This window comes from Acartia tonsa, chromosome 10, assembly GCF_053477335.1.
Source record: "Acartia tonsa isolate MP-2025a chromosome 10, ASM5347733v1, whole genome shotgun sequence".
In the NCBI taxonomy this organism is placed as follows: Eukaryota; Metazoa; Arthropoda; class Copepoda; order Calanoida; family Acartiidae; genus Acartia; species Acartia tonsa.
In genome coordinates this window covers 16,393,132-16,418,364 of record NC_137269.1, presented here as the reverse complement: position 1 = coordinate 16,418,364, position 25,233 = coordinate 16,393,132, and the positions used below count along the sequence as shown (strand labels likewise).

The 25,233-nt window shown below is 41.7% G+C and overlaps 1 protein-coding gene across 2 annotated transcripts in view; it reads right to left on the bottom strand.

Moving 5' to 3' along the window:
- Positions 1–6,557: 6,557 nt before the first annotated feature.
- LOC145329542 (amyloid-beta-like protein) overlaps positions 6,558–25,233 on the bottom strand; it is a 75,840-nt gene continuing 57,164 nt past the window's right edge. For both annotated transcript variants that reach the window (XM_080173812.1, XM_080173813.1), the window contains exons 23-25: positions 11,043–11,116; positions 10,578–10,713; positions 6,558–7,081 (exon numbers count right to left, since the gene is read on the bottom strand). In XM_080173812.1, coding sequence (XP_080029938.1) covers positions 6,983–7,081; positions 10,578–10,713; positions 11,043–11,116 — 309 coding nt within the window. In that variant the 3' untranslated portion in view covers positions 6,558–6,982. The remainder of the gene's footprint in view (positions 7,082–10,577; positions 10,714–11,042; positions 11,117–25,233) is intronic.

Below are 25,233 nucleotides of genomic sequence, written 5' to 3'. Positions count from 1 at the left end.
ATTTGTGAGCATTTTTGACCAAGTTGTGGCCAAAAAATAATAAAACATAAAATAAAGTAACACACTTTAATTAACACACGCACATTGATACCTTGATCAAAAGTTACTTATCGAGATTTGCAATTAATAGAATATACCCATAATTTTACTTGTATGTACAAGTCATCTTTTGGATTTAGAAAGAAAATTTTACTGTTATGCTACCGGACTTGTCCAAGGCTCTTCGTTGGTTAAAGTTAGGTCGCGACTTTTATAAGCCACCTATCAAGTGTTTTACAGCCATTGAATTTAATTCCATTCCCCCAAGACATCTTTAGCTAAGCTGTTAATCACTTAACTTTGATGAAACTAGTCGCAAATTTTACCGCTTACAGTATAGCTGACCGGCTTGGATTAAGATAAGATGTCATAAGCCGCAGCCAACACTATTTATACTCAGCTTAAACCACCATTAACTGCATCAGCCCCGAAAGTTATTATTCAGCCGTAGCTTCGTATTCATACTGTACATAATAGTAAAGTTTGTTACAGAAAGTTTACCATTTGTTGTACCATATATTGTACTTTAATTTTCCTTTATGCGCAGGGAAACAAACTTTTTTTCATAGTATATTTTTATATTTCTACAAAACTTATTTTTGACTTTTTAATTAAAGACATTTTATCAAATAAAAAAGATATGTTGAAAAATAATTTTATGTTTTTTATAACTAAGATATTAATTTAGTTGTAGAATTATTAATTAATATATACATTTCAACCTATTCTAGTATAGAAAACACTAACGCAAATCATAAAAGAAATTATTTTTGAGGACCGAAATTGAAAAAAAGATTTGGGACTATTTTTGTTACTTAGACTTAGACTTAGAATTATGCATTGTTAGCCTCCTTTATTTATAAATATTTTACTTTAAAAAATATTTTTATTACCTTACAAAAAAATCAGATTTTCACTTGATTTGAAAAGGGCTTTTTTTTTGGTGGTGGGGATGATTTCAAAGGTTCTCAGAAAACCTGCTTCCACAAAAATCTTTGATAAAAATTTGTTATAAAGGGTTTCCTGTGTTTTCTATACTAGTTGTAGAGCCAAATCAAAATGATCTATTATTTTACTATACTTTTATTCCAACCAACCATCAAACAAGTCTTGTAAAGCAGTTTTTGCTAGGAAAAAATCAGTTTTGTAAAAGATGTTTTATTTCCAATAAATAACAATTACTATTTTTAATAATCACTTTAGTGTTTTTTTTTTATATCTATACATATGTATGTACAGTTACACAGTAAAACAGACCAATAAGGATTTTTTGATATTTAAAAAAAAAAAGTTTTCAAAATAATAAATATAACCTGGCTTGTACAATATTAAATATTATTCATATTTTTTAAATAGGAAAAATACGAAATTCAATGTGTATTTTTACTTACTTTACTTTTGTAATAGTTATTTCTCGTATCGTATTATAAACGGCTTTCCGCGGATATAGAATGTACAATTATAAGATTAAAACTAGTTTTTTTTAGCCCCGTGGTGCCGAAGGCACCGGCTAAAAAACTAGTTTTAATCTTGTGATTGTACATTTCTATATTCGTAGAAAACTGGATATAATACGATGCTAGACATAGTTTTTTCGTATGGATGAGAACCGGTTCCTATCCGCCGGATTCGAATGAATACGAGAAAAATAATTCACCGCTTTTTTCTGTCTGCCTTGCTTTTTTATTATTTTCAGAAAACTTCTTCTTTACGTTATCATTTGCTTCTAGAATTTATAAGGCCAAATAAAACATAGCTATCTCTAATGATATAAAGATTAATTAATTTATTAAAGAATAATTTTGATAATGGAAAAATCTAGACTTGTGGCTGTAGAATTTTGCCTATTTTTGTTATGAAAGACGATCAAAATATTTTAAAGCCTAAATTTTCCAAAAATGCTTTAATATATAATATTAAATAAATTTTAATACCTATTATTTAACAAAAATCTTAATATCAATTGACAATCACCCAATAAAATAATATGTTGTTCTTAAAGATATGCAATATTCACAAGTTTTCTTTTCATAAAGGTAAATATTAATAAAAGTGCATAAAATATTAAAAAAGAAGAAGGCGTTATATGATAATATTTTGTTTGTGTATAACTCCAAAATCTGAAAGCACACTTAAAAATCGTGGACACAAAACGTAGCCAAAATATTTTTAATAATTCTATCTTAATTTTTTTTAATCTTTAGAAATTAAAACCATATTAATAGAAATATTTTGGCGTGTTTGTTTGAAATGTTTAAAAGATATGTGTGTTATGAAAATCATCTTTAATTGTAATTCACATTTATAAAAATCCTACTAAAATTAAAATACTAATACTTAGGTAAGTGTCTTAGGAAGGAAAATATGTTGTTGAAAAAAGAAGAAAAAATTATTTTTTTTTCTCTTTAATATGGTATCAAAACCATTTTGATATTCATTGATATCCTTCTTATCATTCATAGAACTAGATATCATATTCTCAATGATATTAATGTTAGTAGTGCAGCAGCTATTCTAAAACTAGAACATGTCCACATGTCTGACGGCCACAAATATGAGAATCTTGACTAAATATTTAGATACTCTAGATTTAGTGTCTATAGAAAACTGCTAATATTTTTCTTTCAAATTTGTAAAGGGTTTAAATTTAATAAGTAACTTTTTTATTAAAATTGTTGTTCTTGTAATGCTACGCTATTAAGAGACATAATTGTACTTGTTATAGTAACATGAATGCTTAAACAAAATTATTTACAATTTTACATTATTTAAGTTAACTTTATAGTGAGTGCAAAAGTGAAATAGGAATTTTGTTATTGCTTATCAATTTTTGTGCAAAGGGGGGGGGGCGTAATGACATTTATTCGTAATCCGTGAGCAAAATGGTCTGAAAATTTAGCTAGACCCTTCAAACTTGGTATATAAGCCTAGTCCTATAGGTATTACATCTAAATGGCAAAAAAATCCAAAATTTTTTATTTTAAGGTTAGGTTAGGTAAGAAAAACCCTGCGGAAATGGGGTTTTTAGGCTTTTTTTGGTCTATTTTGATTTGGAAACTTACCTTAAATTGTTTTTTCTTAGGGTTTTAACTTAAATACACTGTATCTATTCATATGGACATTATTTAAGATGATTCAGCAAGTCGGGGACCGACCCCAGAGGGCTAGGTGGGTGGCCCGCAGGGGTTAAGTGCATTTTCCCAATACATATGTTGTGATACATCTAATTATAGGTTTTTTAGGTCAAGGAACTCAAATTTAGAGCTAAAATAAGCATTAGACTAATCTGAAGCTAGCCCCAGCGGGCTAGGTTGGTGGCCCGCAGGGGTTAAGTTCATTTTTTCTAATATATATCTTGTTATATATCAAAATATAGGTTTTTTAGGTCAAGAAACTCAAATTCTGAGCGAAAATTAGCATTAGACTAACCTGAAGCTAACCCCCCCCGAGCTAGGTTGGTTTTCTGCAGGACTTAAGAGCATTTACCTAACCTAACCTAGAAACTTACTTATAATTTTACTTGGATTTTTTTAATAAACTTTGTCTATTAATGAGGACTTTATTTAAGATAATCCAACAAGTCGGGAACCGACCCCAGCGGGCTAGGTTGGTGGCCCGCAGGGGTTAAGTTCATTTTTTCCAATATATATCTTGTAATATATCAAAATATAGGTTTTTTAGGTCAAGAAACTCAAATTCTGAGCGAAAATTAGCATTAGACTAACCTGAAGCTAACCCCCCGGGCTAGGTTGGTTTTCTGCAGGGCTTAAAGGCATTTACCTAACCTAACCTAGAAACTCCTTAAATTTTTACAGGTTTTTTTCTTGTATAAACTGGGTCTATTAATGAGGACTTTATTTAAAATGATCCAGAAAGTCGAGTACCGACTTATCTGAAGCTAGCCCCAGCGGGCTAGGTGGCTGGCCTGCAGGGGTTTAGTGCATTATTTTCCAAAATACATCTTGTGATATATCAAAATATAGGTTTTTAAGGTCAAGAACTCAAATTCAGAGCTAAAATAAGCATTAGAATAATCTTAAGCTAACCCCAGTGGGCTAGTTGGGTTGCCCACAGGGCTTAAGTGCATTTTACCTAACCTAACCTAGAAACTTACTTTTAATATTATTTTTTTAGGTTTTGTTTCTCAAATAAACTGTCCATTCATGAGGATCTTATTTCAGATGATCCAGCAAGTCGAAGACCGACCCCAGCGGGCTAGTTGGGTAGCCCGCAGGGGTTAAATGCATTTTTCAGAAAAAGTATGTGTTATCATACATCAAATTATAGGTTTTTTAGGTCAAGAAACTCAAATTTACAGCTAATAAAAGTATCAGACTAATCTGAAGATAGCCCCAGCGGGCTAGGTTGGATGCCTGCAAGTCTTAAGTGCATTTTACCTAACCTAACCTGGAATAAACTGTGTCTATTTATTATTTAAGATGATCAAGCAAGTCAGCGACCGACCCCAGCAGGCTAGGTGGGTGGCCCGCCAGGGTTAAGTGCATTTTCAAAAAGTATGTGCTGTCATACATAAAATTAAAGGTTTTTTAGGTCCAGAAATTAAAATTTAGAGCTAATAATAGAATCAGACTAATTTGAAGCTAGCCCCTGCGGGCTAGGTGGGTTGCCTGCAAGGCTTAAATGCATTTTACCAAACCTAACCTAGAATCTTACTTTTTTGAAGGTTATTTAATTGAATAAACTGTTCATGAGAACATTATTTAAGAGGATCCAGCAAGTCGGGGACTGGCCCAGGCGGGCTAGGTTTTACATAGATACACAGTGTTTAGTCCTAAAGCCATCATTTAAAAGATTCTTTATACAGGAGGCTGACTCAAGGAGGTCCCCAACTTGCTGGATCATCTAAAATAATGTCCTCATTCATAGACACAGTTCATTCAAGGAAAAAACCAAAAAATAAGTAAGTTTCTAGGTTAGGTTAGGTAAAATGCACTTAAGCCCTGCAGAAGATCTACTTAGCCCACAGGGGTTAGCTTCAGGTAAGTCTTATGCTAATTTTAGCTCTGAATTTGAGTTTCTTGACCTTAAAAACCTATATTTTGATATATAACAAGATGTATATTGGAAAATAATGCACTTAACCCCTACGGGCCACCACCCTAGCCCGCTGGGGCTAGCTTCAGATTAGTCTTATGCTAATTCTAGCTCTGAATTTGAGTTAACTGACCTAAAAAACTTATAATTAGATGTATCACAGCATATATATTGGGAAAAATGCACTTAACCCCTGCGGGCCACCAACCTAGCCCGGTGGGGTCGGTCCCCGACTTGCTGGATTATCTTAAATAAATTCCTCAATAATAGACAAAGTTTATTCAAGAAAAAATATGTAAAAATATAAGTAAGTTTCTAGGTTAGGTTAGGTAAATGCTCTTAAGCCCTGCAGAAAACCAACCTAGCCCGGGGGGTTAGCTTCAGGTTAGTCTAATGCTAATTTTCGCTCAGAATTTGAGTTTCTTGACCTAAAAAACCTATATTTTGATATATTACAAGATATATATTGGAAAAAATGCACTTAACCCCTGCGGGCCACCAACCTAGCCCGCTGGGGTAGGTTCCCGACATGTTGGATTATCTTAAATAAAGTCCTCATTAAAAGACAAAGTTTATTAAAAAAACCAAGTAAAATTATAAGGAAGTTTCTAGGTTAGGTTAGGTAAATGCTCTTAAGTCCTGCAGAAAACCAACCTAGCCCGGGGGGGTTAGCTTCAGGTTAGTCTAATGCTAATTTTCGCTCAGAATTTGAGTTCCATGACCTAAAAAACCTATATTTTGATATATAACAAGATATATATTGGGAAAAATGAACTTAACCCCTGCGGGCCACCAACCTAGCCCGCTGGGGCTAGCTTCAGATTAGTCTAATGCTTATTTTAGCTCTAAATTTGAGTTCCTTGACCTAAAAAACCTATAATTAGATGTATCACAACATATGTATGGGGAAAAATGCACTAAACCCCTGCGGGCCACCCACCTAGCCCTCTGGGGTCGGTCCCCGACTTGCTGAATCATCTTAAATAATGTCCATATGAATAGATACAGTGTATTTAAGTTAAAACCCTAAGAAAAAAACAATTTAAGGTAAGTTTTCACATCAAAATAGATCAAAAAAGCCTAAAAACCCCATTTCCGCAGGGTTTTTCTTACCTAACCTAACCTTAAAATAAAAAATTTTGGATTTTTTTGCCATTTAGATGTAATACCTATAGAACTAGGCTTATATACCAAGTTTGAAGGGTCTAGCTAAATATTTAGACCATTTTGCTCACGGATTACGAATAAATGTCATTACGCCCCCCCCCCTTTTGTCCCATGGTATTTATATTTCCTGATATTATCATAAAAATGCAAAGTCTATGCTTATGAGAAGTGCAGGAGTTTTATGTACCCTGTAATGCAATATTTTTTGCTAATTTAAAAAAAAAATTTTATTTAAATTACACTTTACAACATGTGCAACAGTTAATATATTTATTTATCAATTTAAAGACGACTTTTTATTTATCAATAAAAAACGACATTTTTCTTGATGGATAACGACATTTTTGTCTATCTGTTAAGGAATACAACATTTATATTTAATTTTAATCAAGGTAAATTAAATATTCCATTTAGGGAAATTTTTAACAATTTTAGATAATATTCATTTTCATATCTTAACACAAGGTTTGATATAAATCCAGAATTTTTCTAATTAAACTTACAGTTTTAGATTTGAATTTTTATTCTGAACTTGAAATATTAAAAATTTTTAAATTGAAATTATTTTTTAAAGTTAGACAAAAAAAACAAATACTTTTAGGAAATTAATTTAGTCCAAGAATGTAACAAAATGACACACATAATATTTTAGTGACTTTTTCTTAAGATTCCTGATTCATGACACGTAATTCTTCTGTATGTTCACACTTTTTTGTTTAAATTATGTTGAAGTTTCAAAATATCTGTATGTAGGATTCTCATATCCATTAACCTGCATGTTGGACACAGCCTGCTCTTCCATACTGCTGGCTGTATCAACCTGGAAACAAAATATCATAAAATTCATCTTTATAGTTGGAGGACTTTTTTCCATCTAATAATTTCTTTTTGATTTTCTATACCCCGAGTTTTTCATGTTTTGAGAAGGGGGAAGGGAATGGTATTTTACGCCCCATTTTTACATCTCCAATCATGATACACAAAAATACCGCTTCTGCAGATAAAAATCAATGGTTTGAAACGTTTGAACGCTCAACTTATTGAACAAACCAATCAAAATTCACCAAAGTTGTTAAGCCAACGAATGAGAAAACATTATTATAAAACTAGGGAACAGCTCATATCCCCCTCTCTCTCTGGGGGATCCACTATAATTCAAAACATATTGGGGGTATTTCATTCTTGTTTAGTGCACATTAATATAAAGCATGTTTAATCATGTTTTGAAACAAAATTAAACACCTCGTCTATAATATCATATGTATACTTTTAAAAGATTATTTGGAATTTTGAGACTTGTCAACTTTTCAAAACCTCAACATAAAAACTTTTCATAAAAATTAAGAAAAATAGCCATAATGTAAATAATCTTAATTCTATTTTTAGAATTAAAAGAAGAAGACAAAATATTAAATTCTGTAAGTTAAAGGAAAAAATATTTACTATAGATTTAGAATAAACAATATTGCTTTAATTGAAGAATTGGCGTTATTCGGACTCGACCAAAATTTTTTTTTTCCAGTTGTTTTCTCATTGGAAAATAACGAAGGCTGTTTTTGTTTGTGCGAACAGCTAGTACAGATAAAAAAAGGGTAAATCCAAAACCCAATGTGATACCTAAGAATATTTTACTTAAAGGCTTATACACATACAAACATTTTGTAGAGAAGCTTTGCTTAACTGAAAATAAATTTGAGATTGAAACACTTTATTTTATGAAGGTACATTTATATTTCTTTTGTGTTGGTTTCAAATATATTATTCCTTCTCTAAGAACATAATCTTCTGCTGTGCATACGAAAATAACAAAAATATATCAAGTAAGATTCTGAACACAGTAATAGTGTCTGACTGATTATGACGTAACAAAAAAAAAATAGCCAATGAAAGGCTGTTATTGACCAATGGTAAAATTTATAGTGGCCTCTCATTGGCTAATTTTTTTTGTTACGTCATAATCAGTCAGACACTATTACTGTGTTCTAAGATTCTTCTTTTGAAATGAATTCTGTTGATCCCTTCATTAGCTTCAAGTTTTTTTGGTTTTATTTCTCTTACAAACTTCAAATTAGCCTCTAAGAATAAAGAAGACATTGATTTTAAAGCTCGGGAAGTGATATTAAACTATAAATTGACGTTTCTCATTCATTTTGGCTTAAAAAATGATGACTTTTTCTAAATCTTTATTGGAGTGTACACTGTACTCCAAAAAGTATACAAATTTTTCAACAAATAATTTCAATTAAAAAAAAAGATAAATTTAGTTTATCGTAATTTTAGGTGTAAATCGTCAATTGTCTTATCCTTCAAGTTTCCTGTCTATTTAGGACAAAATCTAAACTGCAAATTATATTTAGAAATGTTTCCACAGCAACAGCTGAAAAGAATGGACACTTATCTTAAAGATAATCCCTAAAGAATGAGCTAAGGACAGAAACACTATTATTTAATATCCTACAATTAGTCTTCTCTTTTTATTCATTTCTTTTTAGATAATTTTCAGTTTTTCTTTAACTTTTCTTTTTCTTACACTTCCTACCTATCCAATCTTTTTCTTTCTCATACTCTCTTTCAATAAATCTATAGTATAGATGTATAACCAGACAACCACCTGGATACCCATATTCTGGACCTTTTCGTCTTAATCTTTTTTCTATATTTCTCATTTTATATTACTTTATCTCTTTAATAATCTCTTTCTATTTTCTTGTGCTAAAGCTATCATCAACCTGCTTTATACAATAAAGAGCTTTACAAAAGCCTACCTGCTCATACGGAAGCAAAACTTCTTATTTATTGTAACATTAAAAAGTGCACAACTGCCAACCTTTTGTTTGTAAATATGATAAATAGTTTTCATTGTTTCTAAAACTATGCAATTAATATTTGAATGGCATGTATTTATAGAGTAAAGTAAGGGCTTTTAAAGACTTAAAAATATTCGCATTTAATTTAAAAGGCTAAACACCTTATTAAAATATCATTTAGATATTTCCTTAGTGGCTACTCTAAATAAACCACTTGTTTTTTTAACACAGCTGAAAAATACCTTTTAATCATAAGACTTGTATCGCCTAATATGCCTTTCCAAGTCGTGACTGTAGTATTGATGCATATTGATAAGTTGTTGTTCAACATTCACAACTTTACTATGCATTTCAGGAGAGTTTGTGTTGTGGTATTCATACAATTACAAAGAAAAAAAAGGCACAAAATAGTAAAATATTAGTAGATAAAAAAGTCCAGGAATTTTTATTTTAATATTTTGTACAGTTTAAAAAATATTATAGGGTTTGTTTTTGATTTTTTAGGGTATTATATAGTCTCTGTGAAGACTTTCACTGTAGCCAACCAAAATAAAAGTAGACTCAAATGTGTACTGTTTTTGGCTAACCATAATGTTACGTTGCTTTGAAGGAACATTTTCTAACCAAAGCTACTCTAAAATACCAAATGTACGTTTGGTTGGGAAAAAGAATACGATTTCCGGCTGTTATTTAAAGTGATTGTTCAATTCTAACCAATAAACTTTATTCCACTGTGTATTCAATAGTTTTATGAAAGTGTAGAAATGTGATTTTCATGGTTGCTATTTGTAATACATGTTATTAATTTACATGATAAGATTTACATAACCAATAAGCTTATATCCTAAAACCTACATTTACGTCCGTCTGTTTTTCTTGTTATTTAAGTAAATTATTTACCTAAGAGTTTCGCTACTTATAGATGTTGCTTTCTTTGTTCCTTGATGATTAGTTATGTGGAATTTGTATTAATATGCAACTATCTAAACTAACTTAGAAGGGAGGAAATAACATCGGAACAACAAGATTGGTTTTCATGAAAGCTTACGCCAATAGGACAATTCTTATTCAAGTAATGAACAATCTTTCTTAATCCATTAGACGCGTCTTTTTAGAGATCTTAAGTACAAATAAATACTGCTGCAACAAATCTTAATATCCCTGTTTAGTCTTTGCTCTGCTTTAGTTTTGTTTTTCCTTTGTTTCAAGGAGTTTAATCAAACTTTGGAAAAACATTTAGATTTAGAAACTTCAACTTCATCAAGTGTGCTCAAATACAAAAGTCTAACATTATAAACAAGTCGAAAATAACTTTTTAACTTATTATCAAATACAAAATTGAAGATAACAGGATGTTTGTTTGTTCGTTTTTCTTTAAAAGATTTCGTTAACCGCTGGACTGATATTGATCTCCTTTACAGGGAAGCTTCTTAAAGGTCCTGGAATGTTTTTTTATTTATTCTATAAGACGGACGGACTGGTTAGAACATAATTAGAGTTGTCATTTACCTGAATGAAACCATCATGAGTGTATGGCAGGGATGACCGTTTCCTAAGGACAATTCCAATGATGATAACCACCATGAGACCAGTTCCTAGCAGGCTCAGCACATACACGGAGTTATGCTCGGACTCTGAAGTGTGCCTAAAAAAGAGAAATTTAAAAACTTTTTTTCTTCATAAATAAAACAAGCCTTTTAATTGAAGCAAAGCTAAATTTGATTACGAATATATATATATTGACTTAATTAACTTCATGGTAGATTTCAATTTACTTTTAATCTCCCCTGAAAAGCAAATCCTATCATTAAAGTTAAAATAATGTTGCTAAAAAGCTGTGTAAGTTGGTCAACTAACTTAGAAAACTGGGTTTGACGCCGAAATTTGCCGATTCTATTATCTAATGAGTTATTGAGTGTATCAGCTGTGAAGTAAAACTGGTTTCTTTTAATATTCCCGCCAAAATATTGTCACCTCATGGTGTACTGAGCTGGTGAGTGGGTCAGCTGATGTGCTTGGGCATGGCTGGCTACAGCTGTTTCTCCCATCTAAAAAATATTATGAATTTAGAAGATGTGATTTTTATTTTTGGTCCAGTGCAAGTTTTAGGCTATGAATGGGTAATTACTTTCTTAAAAATAAAAAGATAGATAGATTAAGGGTATACGTATTCAATCTTTCTATACCAATTGGGTTTTACCAATCACTGTCATAGATTCTTGAGAAAAAAGTTTTAATTACTGTGTATTCACTAGAACATCATCTACTCAGAATTTCAGGTAATATTCCTCTACCATCGAAAGGACCATAAAAATCCTCTAATTTTTTCCTCCCTTTTTTAGGGGCTTCTATGCAATGAAGAGCCCTTTTACAACCCTTACTAAACCCAACCTAAATTAAGTATTAACAAAGATGACAACATCCATAAAAGCGAAGCTCTGAAACAATAGGACAAACGGACATTAACACTTGTATAATGTCAGAACTGAATAATCAGAATGCGAATGTATAAGAGTCAAAGCAAAATTGTAAGTAAATTTGTTGAAAAACTGCTTGATACAGGATAATGACTATGGACATACTTACATTTTTAGGACTTGATTATAGAGTTGCTTCGCTTATAATATTGTACTTTGTTGTCCCAGGAATCAGTATACCAAAAATCAGACCAATCGGATAATTAGGTCACATACAAATTTGTTGTTAAAAATGTAAAAAAAATCGACATGTTTAAAATGGACGTACGGACATTTTGGAAATGATTATAGAGTTGCTACGCTTTCTAAATCGTACCTAACTACTAAAGGAATCACCATGCAAAATTTAAAATCAATAAGACAATTCTAACATGTCTAAATTAACGAAAAATCTATCCGTGACGGACTGACGGACCGACCCTAATTATAGAAAAGCTTCGCTTTTAAAAATATATATTGAATTGTTTATTTAAATGAGGTGGACAAAACTAAATTTTTACAAATCACATTTCAATTATCTTTAATAATTGTTTGCAATATTTTTCTTATTAATAGATTATTAATGTCTGTTTGTCTGTGTGTTTGTACCGAAGGATCTCGCTAACCACTGAACCGATCTGGTTCTCCTTAACAGGGTAGCTTTTTATAGATCCCGGGAAGGTTTATAATTAATTAGGGGGAGGGTACCATCACCCTCCCAAGAGAAATCGCCCCTAGAAAAAAATCCCCCCCCCCCCTAAAATAAAATGAAAAAAATTGTTGTTCATCTACCAAAATAGTTTTGTAAAACAAAGTTTTTCTTGTACTTTGAAACACAAAACTTGCAAGAAAAAGGGAAATTAATGAGTTTTTTAGAATAAAGGTTACTTTTTCTTACCTAATCTTTATTCTTTTTGATTTATGCAATTAAGACATAGTTTACTTGGTATACGAACTTTGAGACATCAATAAACAAAATATGTTTTTTTTCTGTGTTGGGATTGCAAAATTCTTTCAAACCTGTATACAAGACAAAAATAATGCTTCAAAGTAAAAGTGAATCAGAACGGTCCAGGTGTTTGTGAGATCTTTGATAACATCTTACCTCTTTTATATAAAGATAGGATTATAAGGTAAATTTTCCTTTAATGCTTTTAATTAAATCAAACTAAATTCTAAAGTCTTTCATGTTGCTCAAATAGAAAACTTGCATTTTAAGACTTTAGGATTGATATTTAAACTTTATAAATTTGTTTCTCATAATTATATATTTTATGAAAACAGGGACAGTATTTTTAAAAAAAAGTGCATTATCTCACTCATAAAGAAAACGCATGTAAAGGTTTGTTTTATGCTTAAACATTTTTAGTTAAAGAGTAGAAATTACACTAAAACACACGAAGTGCAGGAGGGAGGGGGGGGGGGGGGGTGAATATAAAGGTGCGTCAACTTCCCTATAATAGTTAAAATTTGAAATGTCTTCCTTCCGTTTTTCGACCCCTCGAGTTTTGCACCACCCCCTGACAACACCTTTGTACGCCACTGGTAAGGAAAAGGTAAAATAGGTTGATTGTGCTAATTTGGTTAAAGTAAGGTCTATCTAAAATAGCATATACTACAAGAGTTTAATCCTAGTTTATTTGAGCCTCCTCCTATCATAGACGTCCAAGCTTTTTTTTTGGGGGGGGGAGGGATAAATAGCGCGCGAGGGATTACTAAAAATATCCAGTATGGCTTCAGAACCGATTAAGATCCCCTGGATTGGAACCAGTTCTCAACAATACTGAAAAATCATGTATAGCATCGTATTATAGACAATTTTCGCGCGCTGCAAACTTTTTTTTACCCCCCCCAAAAAAAAAAAAATTTTACCCCGGGGGTAAAATTGGTAGCTTCTCCAAAATATCTGAAAATAGAAATTACGCGAAGATGACGCAAATGACGTTTTTTAAAAATGAAAATTTTTTATAATAATAGCTAATAAAACAATTCTCAAGCATAACTTTTATCTTACTAAAAATATCCAGTATGGCTTCAGAACCGATTAAGATCCCCTGGATTGGAACCAGTTCTCAACAATACTGAAAAATCATGTATAGCATCGTATTACAGACAATTTTCGCGAATTTTAATATTTAGTATTAAAAATGCGTGCAAAGCTCGCAAAATTTTTTTTTGTTAGAGATTTTTTATTTTGGGGGGGGTATTTACCCCCCCAAAATTGTTTGGGGGGGGGGGGTAATCACCCCATTACCCCCCCCCTCCCTTGGACGTCTATGCCTCCTATTCTATTAGATATACTGTGGTAAGCCGAAGCGTTTCAGCTCACCGGTTGCGAGTTCGAATCCAACGAGCCCTAGCCTTGAAGTATTCTACCAAAACAAACTAGCAGGATTTAGTCATACAGAAATTATATATTTAACTGAATACATTTACAATGGATGTTTACTATATATATACAAATAGATTATAACAATAGGTTAGGTTTGAAGGGGGTGTGGGACACAAGGGCGTAGCCCACGGCGGTAGACAGCCTGTGGGGGTAGCTGTGGTAAAAGGGGAGGCAGCGCCTCCCGGTTGTATAGTTGCGTGAGGGGCTCGTGATAGCTGCGTGTCCGTGCCCCTCCCCATATTTAGCCAGGCCAGTTTGACCGCTGCGCAACGGGGTCACCTGCGGTCATGAGGTAAATGGTGATATAATGGGATTAGTGCAGAAGGCTTGTCATGATAAGCCACTGCGTAGCAATTCTGTAAACTACCCGTCCGTCTGTTGCCGTATTACCACAACCTCCCCTTCAAGGGCTGCGGGGCTCCCGAGCCACCAGGCCTTGAACCTGGGGATACGGCAGCCTCTGTCTGCGCACGACAACATCTTCCTGGGGCACAGCTCGGTGGAGGACAGCTCTGGCTATACAGGCTCCGCGGGACACTCGCTGCTCGGTCTGGCTGTGGTTGGATATCAGCATTGTCAACTCCCGGTTGGCTTCCAGCCGTGGGTTGGCAACAGCCAGGCCCCGTCGTTGGAAGTTTTGCCTTGTTTGCAGGACTAGTTCTGTCTCGGCTGGTAACTGGACACGGAGGCCTAGGCTCACTCTGGAGGCTCCCAAGGGGGGAATAACGATGGAGGAAGGCGCGTAAAATTCCATGGGGGCGCCTGCCTGGTCCAGGTTGCTTGGCCTCTTAGCTCCCACTCGGATGGGGACGGCTGTCATCAGAAGGGGACACATCGCTTCAGCTTCACCCTCTGGGGCCGCCACTTCCATCTCAGTGGCCGCTTCTCCTTCTGCAGGCTCGCTGCTGGCCGGCAGGGGCTCCATGTCAGTATCAGGGTTCCAGATGGCATCCCTAGGTGGCTCTGGGGCTGGCAGCGGCGGCGGTGGTTCGTTGGGTTTGTGCTGCAGGTTCCTTCTACAGGGTCGCGATCCTGGCCGCTAGGCTGTGGGGCGGCGGCTGCCGGCTGGTACACTGGGAACTGTCCTGGGTCACTAGCTGGCAGCGCCGCAGCTCCGGCGGGCAGCTCAGTGGCGTCCTCGTTGCCGTCCAGGTCGCCTTGGATGTCTGTTGGAATCTGATGGGCAGTTACATCTCCGGTGTATTTGCGCAGTCGGCCTACATGCGCGGTGATTTCCGAGATCTTGGCTGTTGGAGCGGCAGGTTTGATGACATAATGGACGTCTGTGGCTTGTCTCACTATCTTCCAAGGGCCAGTCCATCTCTTGGTAATCTTGGCCGACTTCCCTGGCACCAGGCGGGGGGCCAGATACCAGACCAGGTCTCCAACTTCGTACTTGGCCGTGCCTTCGTAGGCGGCCACGCTCCTTCGGATGGTTCCCTCCTCTCGCTGCTGGATTGCGTCGTACACGGCATGGTAGCGTTGCAGGAGAGCTTGGACGTTGGCTGGGACTGAGGCATACTCAGTGTCTGGCAGCCGGAGCACCATGTCCACCGGAAGCTTGGCCTCTCTCCCAAAGTAGGCCAGGAACGGGGTCACGCAGGCATTGGTATTGTAGGCGAAGGCAATGGCAGGCAAGTGCGGCTCCCAGTTGTTGTCGTCTCTGTCCAGGAACAGCCGCATGCCTGTGTTGAGCATCCGATGGAACCTCTCCACCCGGTTGGACTGCGGGTTGTAGGGCGGTGGATGTGTCAGGCCAATCTCGAGCTTGGAGACCAGTTCCTTGAATACCTGGCCAGTAAACTCCATCCCATTGTCGGAGTGGATCTTCAGGGGACATCCGAACGTGGCCAGGTGGCGGTGCAGTAGGGCTTCAGCCACCGTGAGAGTGCGCTTGTTGGGGATGGCGTAGAGGCTGACAAACCGGCTGAACCCATCCTGACAGGTGAGGATGTAGCGGTTCCCGGCTGGTGTCTCTGGCAGGGGCCCCACCAAGTCAATAAACAGGACTTGTTGTGGATACCCCTGGCGGGAGGGCACGTGTATCCCTAACTTCAACCTTTCCTTGGTGACCTTCTGTACACACTCAGGGCAAGTCTGAACCATCAGGCGGACGTCACGGGACAGGTTGGGCCACCAGAAATGCATGGCGACGCGGGCAATAGTAGCGTCCATCCCAAAGTGCCCGGCCATGGGGGTCCCATGGGCCAGAAAAAACGCGTCCTGCTGGAGGGCCGAAGGCAGCAGGTATCTTGTCCTCTCCCCTGTCAGGGTCTGGTCGGTGGTGGTGAGGCAGCTATGCTCGTCGAGTCCCAGGGCTGCGAAGCGGCTGGCGTACTGCTGCTCGTCCCGTTCCTTGCCTCGCAGCTCAGCCTTAGTTGGGGCTTTGCCGTCGGCCACCCACTGGCGGACACGGAGCAAGAGGGGATCCTGTGTCTGTGCCTCTAAAACTCTGGCCGGGTCCAGCCGTGCTGCAGCGGGCCTGCCAGCTGCGGGCTCCCCTAGCTGGCAAAGGGTGTGGATGTACTCAGCCTGCTCTGCTAATTCTTCGGCGGTGGCTGTTGGCATATTATCGTCCTCCCGGCGGCTGAGGGCGTCAGCATTGGTGTTCTGGGTGCCAGGACGATGGCAGACAGTGAAGTCTAGAGCCACTAGCTCCTCCTGCCAGCGGGCCACCATCCCTGTGGATGTGTTCAGCGACTTCATCTGTAGCAAGGCTGAGGAATCAGTGTTGATCTGGAAACTACGGTAGGACAAGATGCCGTGGAATTTCCAAATTCCATACATGATGGCGGCCATCTCTCCCTTCCAGGACGGGTAGCGAGTCTCGGGGTCGGTTGTCTTGCGCCCCACGGCGGCAATAAGCCTCTCCTTGCTGTCCTGGCATTGGCTGAGTATGGCAGAGATGGCGCAGCTGCTGAAGTCTGTGGTGAGCTGGAACACAGCCGGTAAGTCAAACCTGGGTGGCGCTCGGATGGGGGCTTGGCGAAACTTGTCCTTGAGCTGTAGCAGCTGGGCTTCCATCTCAGCCGTCCAGGTCAGTGTCTTGGCCGTTTTCTGCCGATTCATCTCGTAGGTGAGGTTGGCATACTCTGGGATGAACAGGCGGTAGTAGCCAAAGAACCCCAGGAGCGCCAGCAAGTCCTTGGGGGTGATGGGGGCCGGCCAGTCAAGGATGCGGTCAATATAATCCTCTTGCATGGCTATCCCCTCACGGCTGAGGGTGTGGCCCAGATAGTCCACTTTGGCTCAAAACAGCTTGGTCTTGGCTGGCTTGAGGCGTATTCCTCCCCTGCGGTGGGCTTCCAAGACTTCCCGGGGGCCTAGCCAGGTGGGCCCAGGTATCCTGGTGAAAGGTCAGGACGTCATTAAGATATGACTGGAGGTTGGCCGTGCCTAATGGGTTCAGGACTCCTGCAATAAATCTGGAGTAGACAGATGGTGCTGTAGCTAGGCCAAAGGGCATCCTTTTCCATTGGTACAAGCCTCTGGGGGTGGTGAAGGCGGTGCAGGGCCGGCTGTCCTCGGACACTCGGATGGTGTAGTACGCAGCCACCGCGTCTAAGGCACTGTAGACGCGGTGTCCTCCCGCTCGTTCTACCAGCTGCTGGATCCTGGGCAAGGGGTAGCTGTCAAGCTCAAGGCACTTGTTGAGGGCCCTGTAGTCGACGGCCCAGCGGGTGCTCCCGTCCTTCTTCTTGATGGGCACCAGGGGGCTGCTCCAGGCGGAGTCTGACGGCTCTATAACTCCCTCTTGCAGCCAGGTGTCCAGTTGCTTCTCCAGCTCAGCCTCCTGCCGCGGGTTCAGATCCCTAAATCTCTGGCGGATCGGCTGGGTCCCTGGCTTGAGGCCCAGCCTTAACTCTACTACATCAGTGCAGCCGGGGGTAGAGTTTGAGAAGACGTCTCTGTACTCTGACAACATGGTCCAGACCTCCTTCTTGAGCAGGGGGTCCTTGCGCAGAAATTTGTTCTCCTCCATCTCAAGGGCTGCCCACAGCTCCTGCATATCTGGGGGCTCAACAGGCTCTTGGAACGAATGAATACGAGGGGGAGGCTTATCAGAAACCTCCAGAATGTCGGGCTTGACCAGCTCCCCAGCCACGGGGAGGCCGGCGTTCAGCAGGAGAGGCATCTCCCCCTCATTTACCACCAGCACTCGGAACACGCTGGCGGAGCCAGGCCTGTGGGCATACAGGCCTTCTGGGATGACAAGATACTCCCCAAACCTCTGTTCTGGGGCAGATAGTTGGTTGGCATCCTTGGTACGGTGCCCCACTAGTTCAACAGGGACAGCCATGACACCGCGGCCAGGCAAGACCACCCTCTTGGCCGTACGGAGTTGGGGTGGTTGGCCATCAGTTGGAGTGACAGCGCTTAGCCTGTACGTGGCTGGCACGGGGTCAGCTTCAGCTCTGGGAGCCACCGGCCGCGATTTGACGGGCTCGGCGTTGGGAGGGGCTGAGGCGTCGGAGCCAGGCGTGGCTCCGAGGGCGTCCGGCCACGATTTGACGGGCTCGGCGCTGGGAGAGGCCGGGGCGCCGGGACCAGCCTGGGCTCCGTGGGCGTTCGGCCGCGACTTGACGGGCTCGGCGCTGGGAGAGGCTGAGGCATCGGAGCCATGCATGGCTCCGGGGGCGTCCGGCCACGACTTGACGGGCACGGCGCCGGGAGAGGCTGATTCCTGGGGGCCGAGCGTGGCTCCGGGTGCATCAGGCCGCGACTTGACGGGCCTGGACTTGGACTTGGCCGGTTGGATTGCTGGGGGCCCCGGATAGAGGGGGCCAGGTGGACACGGCTGGCTGTTGATGAAGGTGTCGGCGGAGAAGATCGGCTCTGGAGGGCTGGAAATCTCGGGAAACGTCGTTGGCAGGTTCTCCAGAGGCACCTTGGGCACTGGGGGCAACCCCATGGCTAGCAGGTTGGTCCCCCTGTGGGCGTTTAGCGCAGCATCCACCCAGTGTGTGCCTTTCTCAACTACACGCTGCTGCTCTGGCAGTGGGCCTGGCAGAGGCCCCTCGTAACTCAACTCTCTCTCGGCTGTCTCCCGGTCGATGGGGACGCCACGGAGTGGGATAAACTCCCCACGCACCCACAAGCAGGGGGGTTGCATGTCGAAACAGAGCCTAGTTCCGAACTCCTTGAGAAAATACCCTCCTAGGTTCAGAGGGTGTGAGAGATTCCGTACCACAGTCACGTGGTACAGATGGAGTATAAGAGTGTGTGAAACTGCCATATATAATTCATATAATTTTCCAATTACCTGAAGGGGCTGCCCTTCTTCATTAGCAGTCAGGATTTGGGTGTTGTCTGGAACCAACATGCGCTGCACGCCCATTGCGTGCATGAGGTGTTCAGAAATGACGGCAGACCCTGGTACACGGTTGCCAGAATCTACCATAGCATCAACCTGTACGTGCTGGGCAGGGTCAGGCGTAGGAAACCTCACCCTGATGTGGCAGGGGAAGTGGAGGTCCTGCCCTTGAGACAGGGGGGCCTCCCGCTCGGCTGGGGTCGGCAGAAACTTCGGCGGTGGCCGAACCGCAGCTATGGTAGTATCGCTTACCATGGTGTGTGTGTGTAGACCGCTGATGGTGGCTTATACTGTAGCTTCGAATCACTAGAGCTTATCAATTATCACTGGGTCAACAATTTTATATTTCTTTTTATCACTTGGTTGACATTTATACACACTTATGTGTAGTTATCACTAGGAGCTCTAGGTGTGATTCTGGAAGCACCGGCAGCAGGGAATGTCCGTCCTGCAAGGGTCAGATGGATGGCGGCGGCAGGGAATGTCCCGTCCTGCAGCGCCGCTGGTTCGAATCCCGAAAGATGGCGGCAGGGAATGGCCCTTCCTGCAGCGCCTCGGGTTCGAATCCTGGGAGGCAGCGGCAGGGAATGTCCCGTCCTGCCGTGCCTTTGGCTCAAATTCTGCTATCCGTCGCAGTGGTAGGCCTTACTTGTGTGCTGAAGCTTCGCAGCCACACATTGCCTTCTCAGGGAGACCAGCACTTAGCTGTCCGTCTCGTAGGTTTGGCCTGGGTGTCCTGGGGCTTGTCCCAGCTACACTTGCCAATTTAGACTCAGTTTTGTAGCCGTCTGAGCTAAATTATCCGATTACCGTGACTGCGCACCTAGCGCTACTCCTACACTGTACGGAAAAAACGCCGTAAACTGGCGCTTTTAGCAGGCTAAATCTGCTTGCCGTAGGCCAGAGGCCTACATAATGCGTTCAAATGATGGAAAATCGACCTAAAAAGGCCGTCTCACGGGTCAGTTGGCTTCTCAGTTGGCAGCTGACTGTCCCCTTACTTGCCAAAGGGTCCAATCAGAGGTAGAATAGGCTAATTTCTGTAGGGCTCGATTGAAACACGCTGACACCAAGATGTGGTAAGCCGAAGCGTTTCAGCTCACCGGTTGCGAGTTCGAATCCAACGAGCCCTAGCCTTGAAGTATTCTACCAAAACAAACTAGCAGGATTTAGTCATACAGAAATTATATATTTAACTGAATACATTTACAATGGATGTTTACTATATATATACAAATAGATTATAACAATAGGTTAGGTTTGAAGGGGGTGTGGGACACAAGGGCGTAGCCCACGGCGGTAGACAGCCTGTGGGGGTAGCTGTGGTAAAAGGGGAGGCAGCGCCTCCCGGTTGTATAGTTGCGTGAGGGGCGCGTGATAGCTGCGTGTCCGTGCCCCTCCCCATATTTAGCCAGGCCAGTTTGACCGCTGCGCAACGGGGTCACCTGCGGTCATGAGGTAAATGGTGATATAATGGGATTAGTGCAGAAGGCGTAGCAATTCTGTAAACTACCCGTCCGTCTGTTGCCGTATTACCACAATACTAGTGCATTTAATCTATAAAGAATACAATCCTACAATATAAAGTAATAAGATTTTTTTGCGAAGGATCTCCCTAATCACTGATCAAATATGGGTCTCCTTTACATTAAAGCTACTATTAGGTCTAGGAAAGGTATTCACCTATCTTTGGAGAGGGTACCTCTACCCTCCAAAGAGAAAATGCCCTAAGAAAAAAATTCACCCTCGGGAATTTTTTTAAAATAAAATGAAAATAAGGGAATCAAATTGAACTCCCTACCTCAACCTAAAGTGCCCATAGAGGCCTCTAAGGGGCGCCGTAGCCGATAGTATGTTTAAAAAGAATTTCAGTTTAGTCAAATGAAACAACAAAAAAAAACAATAAAAAAAACATATCTTAATGTTGGTTTATTTTTTCTATTTAATTAAGTTTCAAATTGGTTATTTTCTATTACAGAGGTGCACTTCAATACATAGATCAAGAGATAGAACAATGATAAAATATTCTCATTCTATTTTCCCCCACTGAATTATATGTGTTAGAAAGATTAAAGAATTGTGTTATTATTTAAAGATAAAACATTTACCCCTAGGTTTTATTATTTTTGTGATGTCATATATACCTTAAACCCCTGCTTTAGATTAGCAAACTTTTAATAGTTCTTACAGTGTTGCAAATATTTTCGAATTAGTTAGTTAGTATTTTTAATACAGTATTTAGCTCTATAGGATAAATCTATTAAAGGGATTTTGAAATCATTTTTTATCATTCTGGCTTTTTTTTCTCTTTTAATTGTACGTTTTTTTCCTTTTTTTTAAAACAATAATTTTGGAACGCTAAAGTTTTCTCTTAGGCTATTGACATTTATACATTCTATACCAGGGAGGGAGTGGTTATTAGACTGTAAAGCATACTAGTGTGGTATTCGGCAACCGTGAGCCATGCCTATGGCAACCCCGACCGGGGTTCGGGGAAGGGCAAAGGGCCCTCCCCCGAGTCCTGGGGAAGGGGTCTGCCGACCCCCTCCCTATGCCTAAAATTAATGATTGATTCTGACAGCCTTATTATGGTTAAGCTGTATTGTTAATTCCCCCCACCCTTTCCAGGGATGGGGGATCATTATTGCCCAAACTGACTATTGTATATGTATTATATTGATTTTATTTATGATTATTTATTCCTATCTGTGTAGTTATTGTTTGTTGTATATAACGTTAGTAATCCTTAGACCTTCAATAAAGGAACAACTGAATAGACTCTGTTTATTATTTAGTGATTGCTAGAGAAGCGTAGCTTCTCTATAGTATAGGTGTCCACGTCTGTTCACACTGCCGTAGTCATTTGAACTCTGGTGTCTGCCATTTATCCTAGGCGGATACCACAACTTTTGGTGACAGCTGTGTGAGATTACGGCAAACCACAAGTGTAGAGCAGACGCGCAGCTGAGGCTAAGGTACTCCCAGCAGTGAAACTGGCAAAACTGACACAAGCAACCTGAATTACCCACCCTGGATAGCAAGGTCTAACTCTGCATCCGGCAGTTGTGGAAGCGAAATCTAGCGAAAGACCACTAAGTGTGGCGGAACCCGAGCTGCGGAGAGTAGCGAGATCGGACAAGAGACTGCGGAGAGCAGCGAAACTTGACGGAGAACCGCGAGAAGCGCCGACATCTAACGGAGAATTGAGCGCTCAAGGGCTGAAACAGGCCTGCGGACGGGCTGAAACAGGCCAACTAAGTGTAAACGGCTGAAAATAGGCCAACATTTACTGCAAGAGATAGCAGGATTCGAACCAGCGGCGCTGCAGGACGGGACATTCCCTGCCGCCACCAGCCGGATTCGGATACACGGCGCTGCAGGACGGGACATTCCCTGCCGCCGACAGGCTGAAACAAGCCAAGGATTCGAACCAACGGCGCTGCAGGACGGGACATTCCCTGCCGCCACCAGCTGGATTCGGATACACGGCGCTGCAGGATGGGACATTCCCTGCCGCCGACAGGCTGAAACAAGCCAAATAGCTGCGAGCTGCGAGCGAACATACGAGTGTAGTGTACCAAGCAGAAGAAAACTACGTTAACTCCAAGTATCCTGAGAGGCTACAGCGCAGCCACCCATCTAGAAAAGCAGATATTATATCACATTGTAGGGATTACCACCCTAGTGTGAAGGCTGAACAATAGATTTATGAGCAAGGATTGGTAAACAATTTGTTGTGTATTGTGATAAAACTAAAAATAGAACAGGCTTGGTAAGCAAATCTGTTGTGTATTGTGATAAGGCCAAAAATAGAACCTAGATGTACTATCACAATGCATTGATAAACAATCTAACCCCCCAAGCCTCCAGCACAACAAATACACCCCTTATTCCAACGGAAAGGGAGGGGCCCACCATCCATTGAAGAAAATACAATCGAGGTGACATAACAACAAGCCCAGGATTAAGGAAAGGGCCCCTGGCGGCCGTTGAACGAGAGAGGCAGGAGGCGCTAGCCAGCGCATCGGAGTCGATGTATGGGGCGCCATCCGGCGCCGCCACCTGCGATGACTGGGGGGTGCTATCCAGCGCCCCCACCCTGGTGCCTGGGGCGACAACCGTCGCCGCCACCGAGATCCTGGAATCCTTGGACTTGGTCGCCTCCTGGCGCTTGCGGCTGCTCCATCGGGTCAACGGTTCAGCGGCGGGACACGAAGTTTTAAGTCAATACTATAAATGGTTTACACTTGAGGCTTTCTAGCCTAGCAGCCAACACTGTTTATCACTAGGTTGGTAGTTTAACTACAAAGATGTAAATTAGATGTACCCAAAGTACTTGTCACTAGTTTTTTCTGAGTTGTAGAGTAGGCTGGTAGGGGTAGATAGCTGTTGAGGGTCTGAACTGCTGTCAGGAACTGATTGGGTTTTCCTTTATCACACTATAGATAGGAGGGAGAAGCTTGCAAGTCTTGTTTTCTAAAAATATCTCTGTTGGATGCTATGGAGTAGCTCCGCTCCTGTGTGTGTGTGTGTGTGTGTGAAATATCCTTTCCTTGCAACGCGCTTACGCACCGTCAGATCCGCGCACACAGTTAAAACGCGCACTTATCCCTCAACCCGCTCTCTCATTGGTCCGCTTTGTCTTATTCGTCCGTTGAATTTTGTTATGTGTCCCGAGCTCTGCTGCGCGACCCGTAAATGGCGCTCTGTTCTCCCGGTCGCTATCTCCACACCGTGGGCGGACTTAGTCAAGTGTGGGTAGGAAGGGGGGGAAGCGCGTGAGGGGATGGGGTAAAACCGTCCGTTCCCCCTATGGAGAGGGGGGAGTGCAGCAATTGGCCGCTACTTCTTCTGCCGCGGTGCTTCTCATTCGTGTCTCCAGGGTAAATCCTGGATCCTGGAACGAGCCAGCAGCCAAAGAGGAAGGGGTGACACCCGTCACCCCCAGTCAGCCAGCGCCACCAGCCCGTAGGGAGAGCCCAGCCATACACCATCCAGCGCCCACTGCCAGCCGAGGGAACCCAGCTGCCCATCATTTCCAGTCGAGCCAGGATAAGTTAAATTTGACAAATGTATTGTATCCAAAGTATTGTAACCCTCCAGCCTTGCCTGTGCCTCCCGCACCAGAGGCTGGGGAGATTGAAATTTGGGGATATAAGGACTTGCCTGTGCCACATGCACCTGAGTTCCTAGGGCAGGGGAGGGACGTAATCCAGGGCGAGCCTGTGCCACACGCACTTCAGCCCCATGCCACTGGGCATGCCATGGACAAGGGAAGGGACCCCTTGGGGCTAGGGGAGCCGACACCCAGGCAGGCGCCAGTCGCCTGTCAGTCTGCCATTGGGGAGGGTATCGGGATGCCCCGGGCACCCAAAGATAACGCTCAATGGAAATTTGTATCTAGCCAGGAGCAACCCAGCCGTGTCCAGCCCCAAGAAGCAGCCGTGGTCCGACCTGAAGATCCCCAGCCGCGTGTGCGAGGTTGATGGCTGTCTGGTAGCTTCTCACACTGGTGGATGGTTCTGTGGGGACTACTGCTCGCAGCCGTGTGGCCTACAACTAGCTACGTCCTGGTGGGGTGGGACTGCGCCAACCCCACCCATGTCACAGCCTACAACAAGGAGAAGATGTGTAGCACGGAACCGCTACACCAGGAGGTGCCCTTGGGCCATGAGGTACATGTCCTGCAGCAAGTCAAGATTAGGGAAACAACAGGATATAGCTGTCAGCTCACCGTGTCCCAGTGAACATTTAGGTGTGGGGTATGGGGTCACCTCAAGGTGACCTCGGTCCCCACCCTCATGAGGCCAACCAAGATTGATCCAGAAACGTGCCGAGACCTGGCCAGGAACCGAGTCTACACGCTGCCAGGCAAGACCCAGCCACTGACGTTCCAGCTGAACCATCCCCTGTTCTTCACCCTCGCTATGGTGGGAGCCTTGGTCAACAGCCCCGAGGGGGTGGGTTGTGAAGGGGAGGACGTCCATTTCGAGGGCCAGCTGT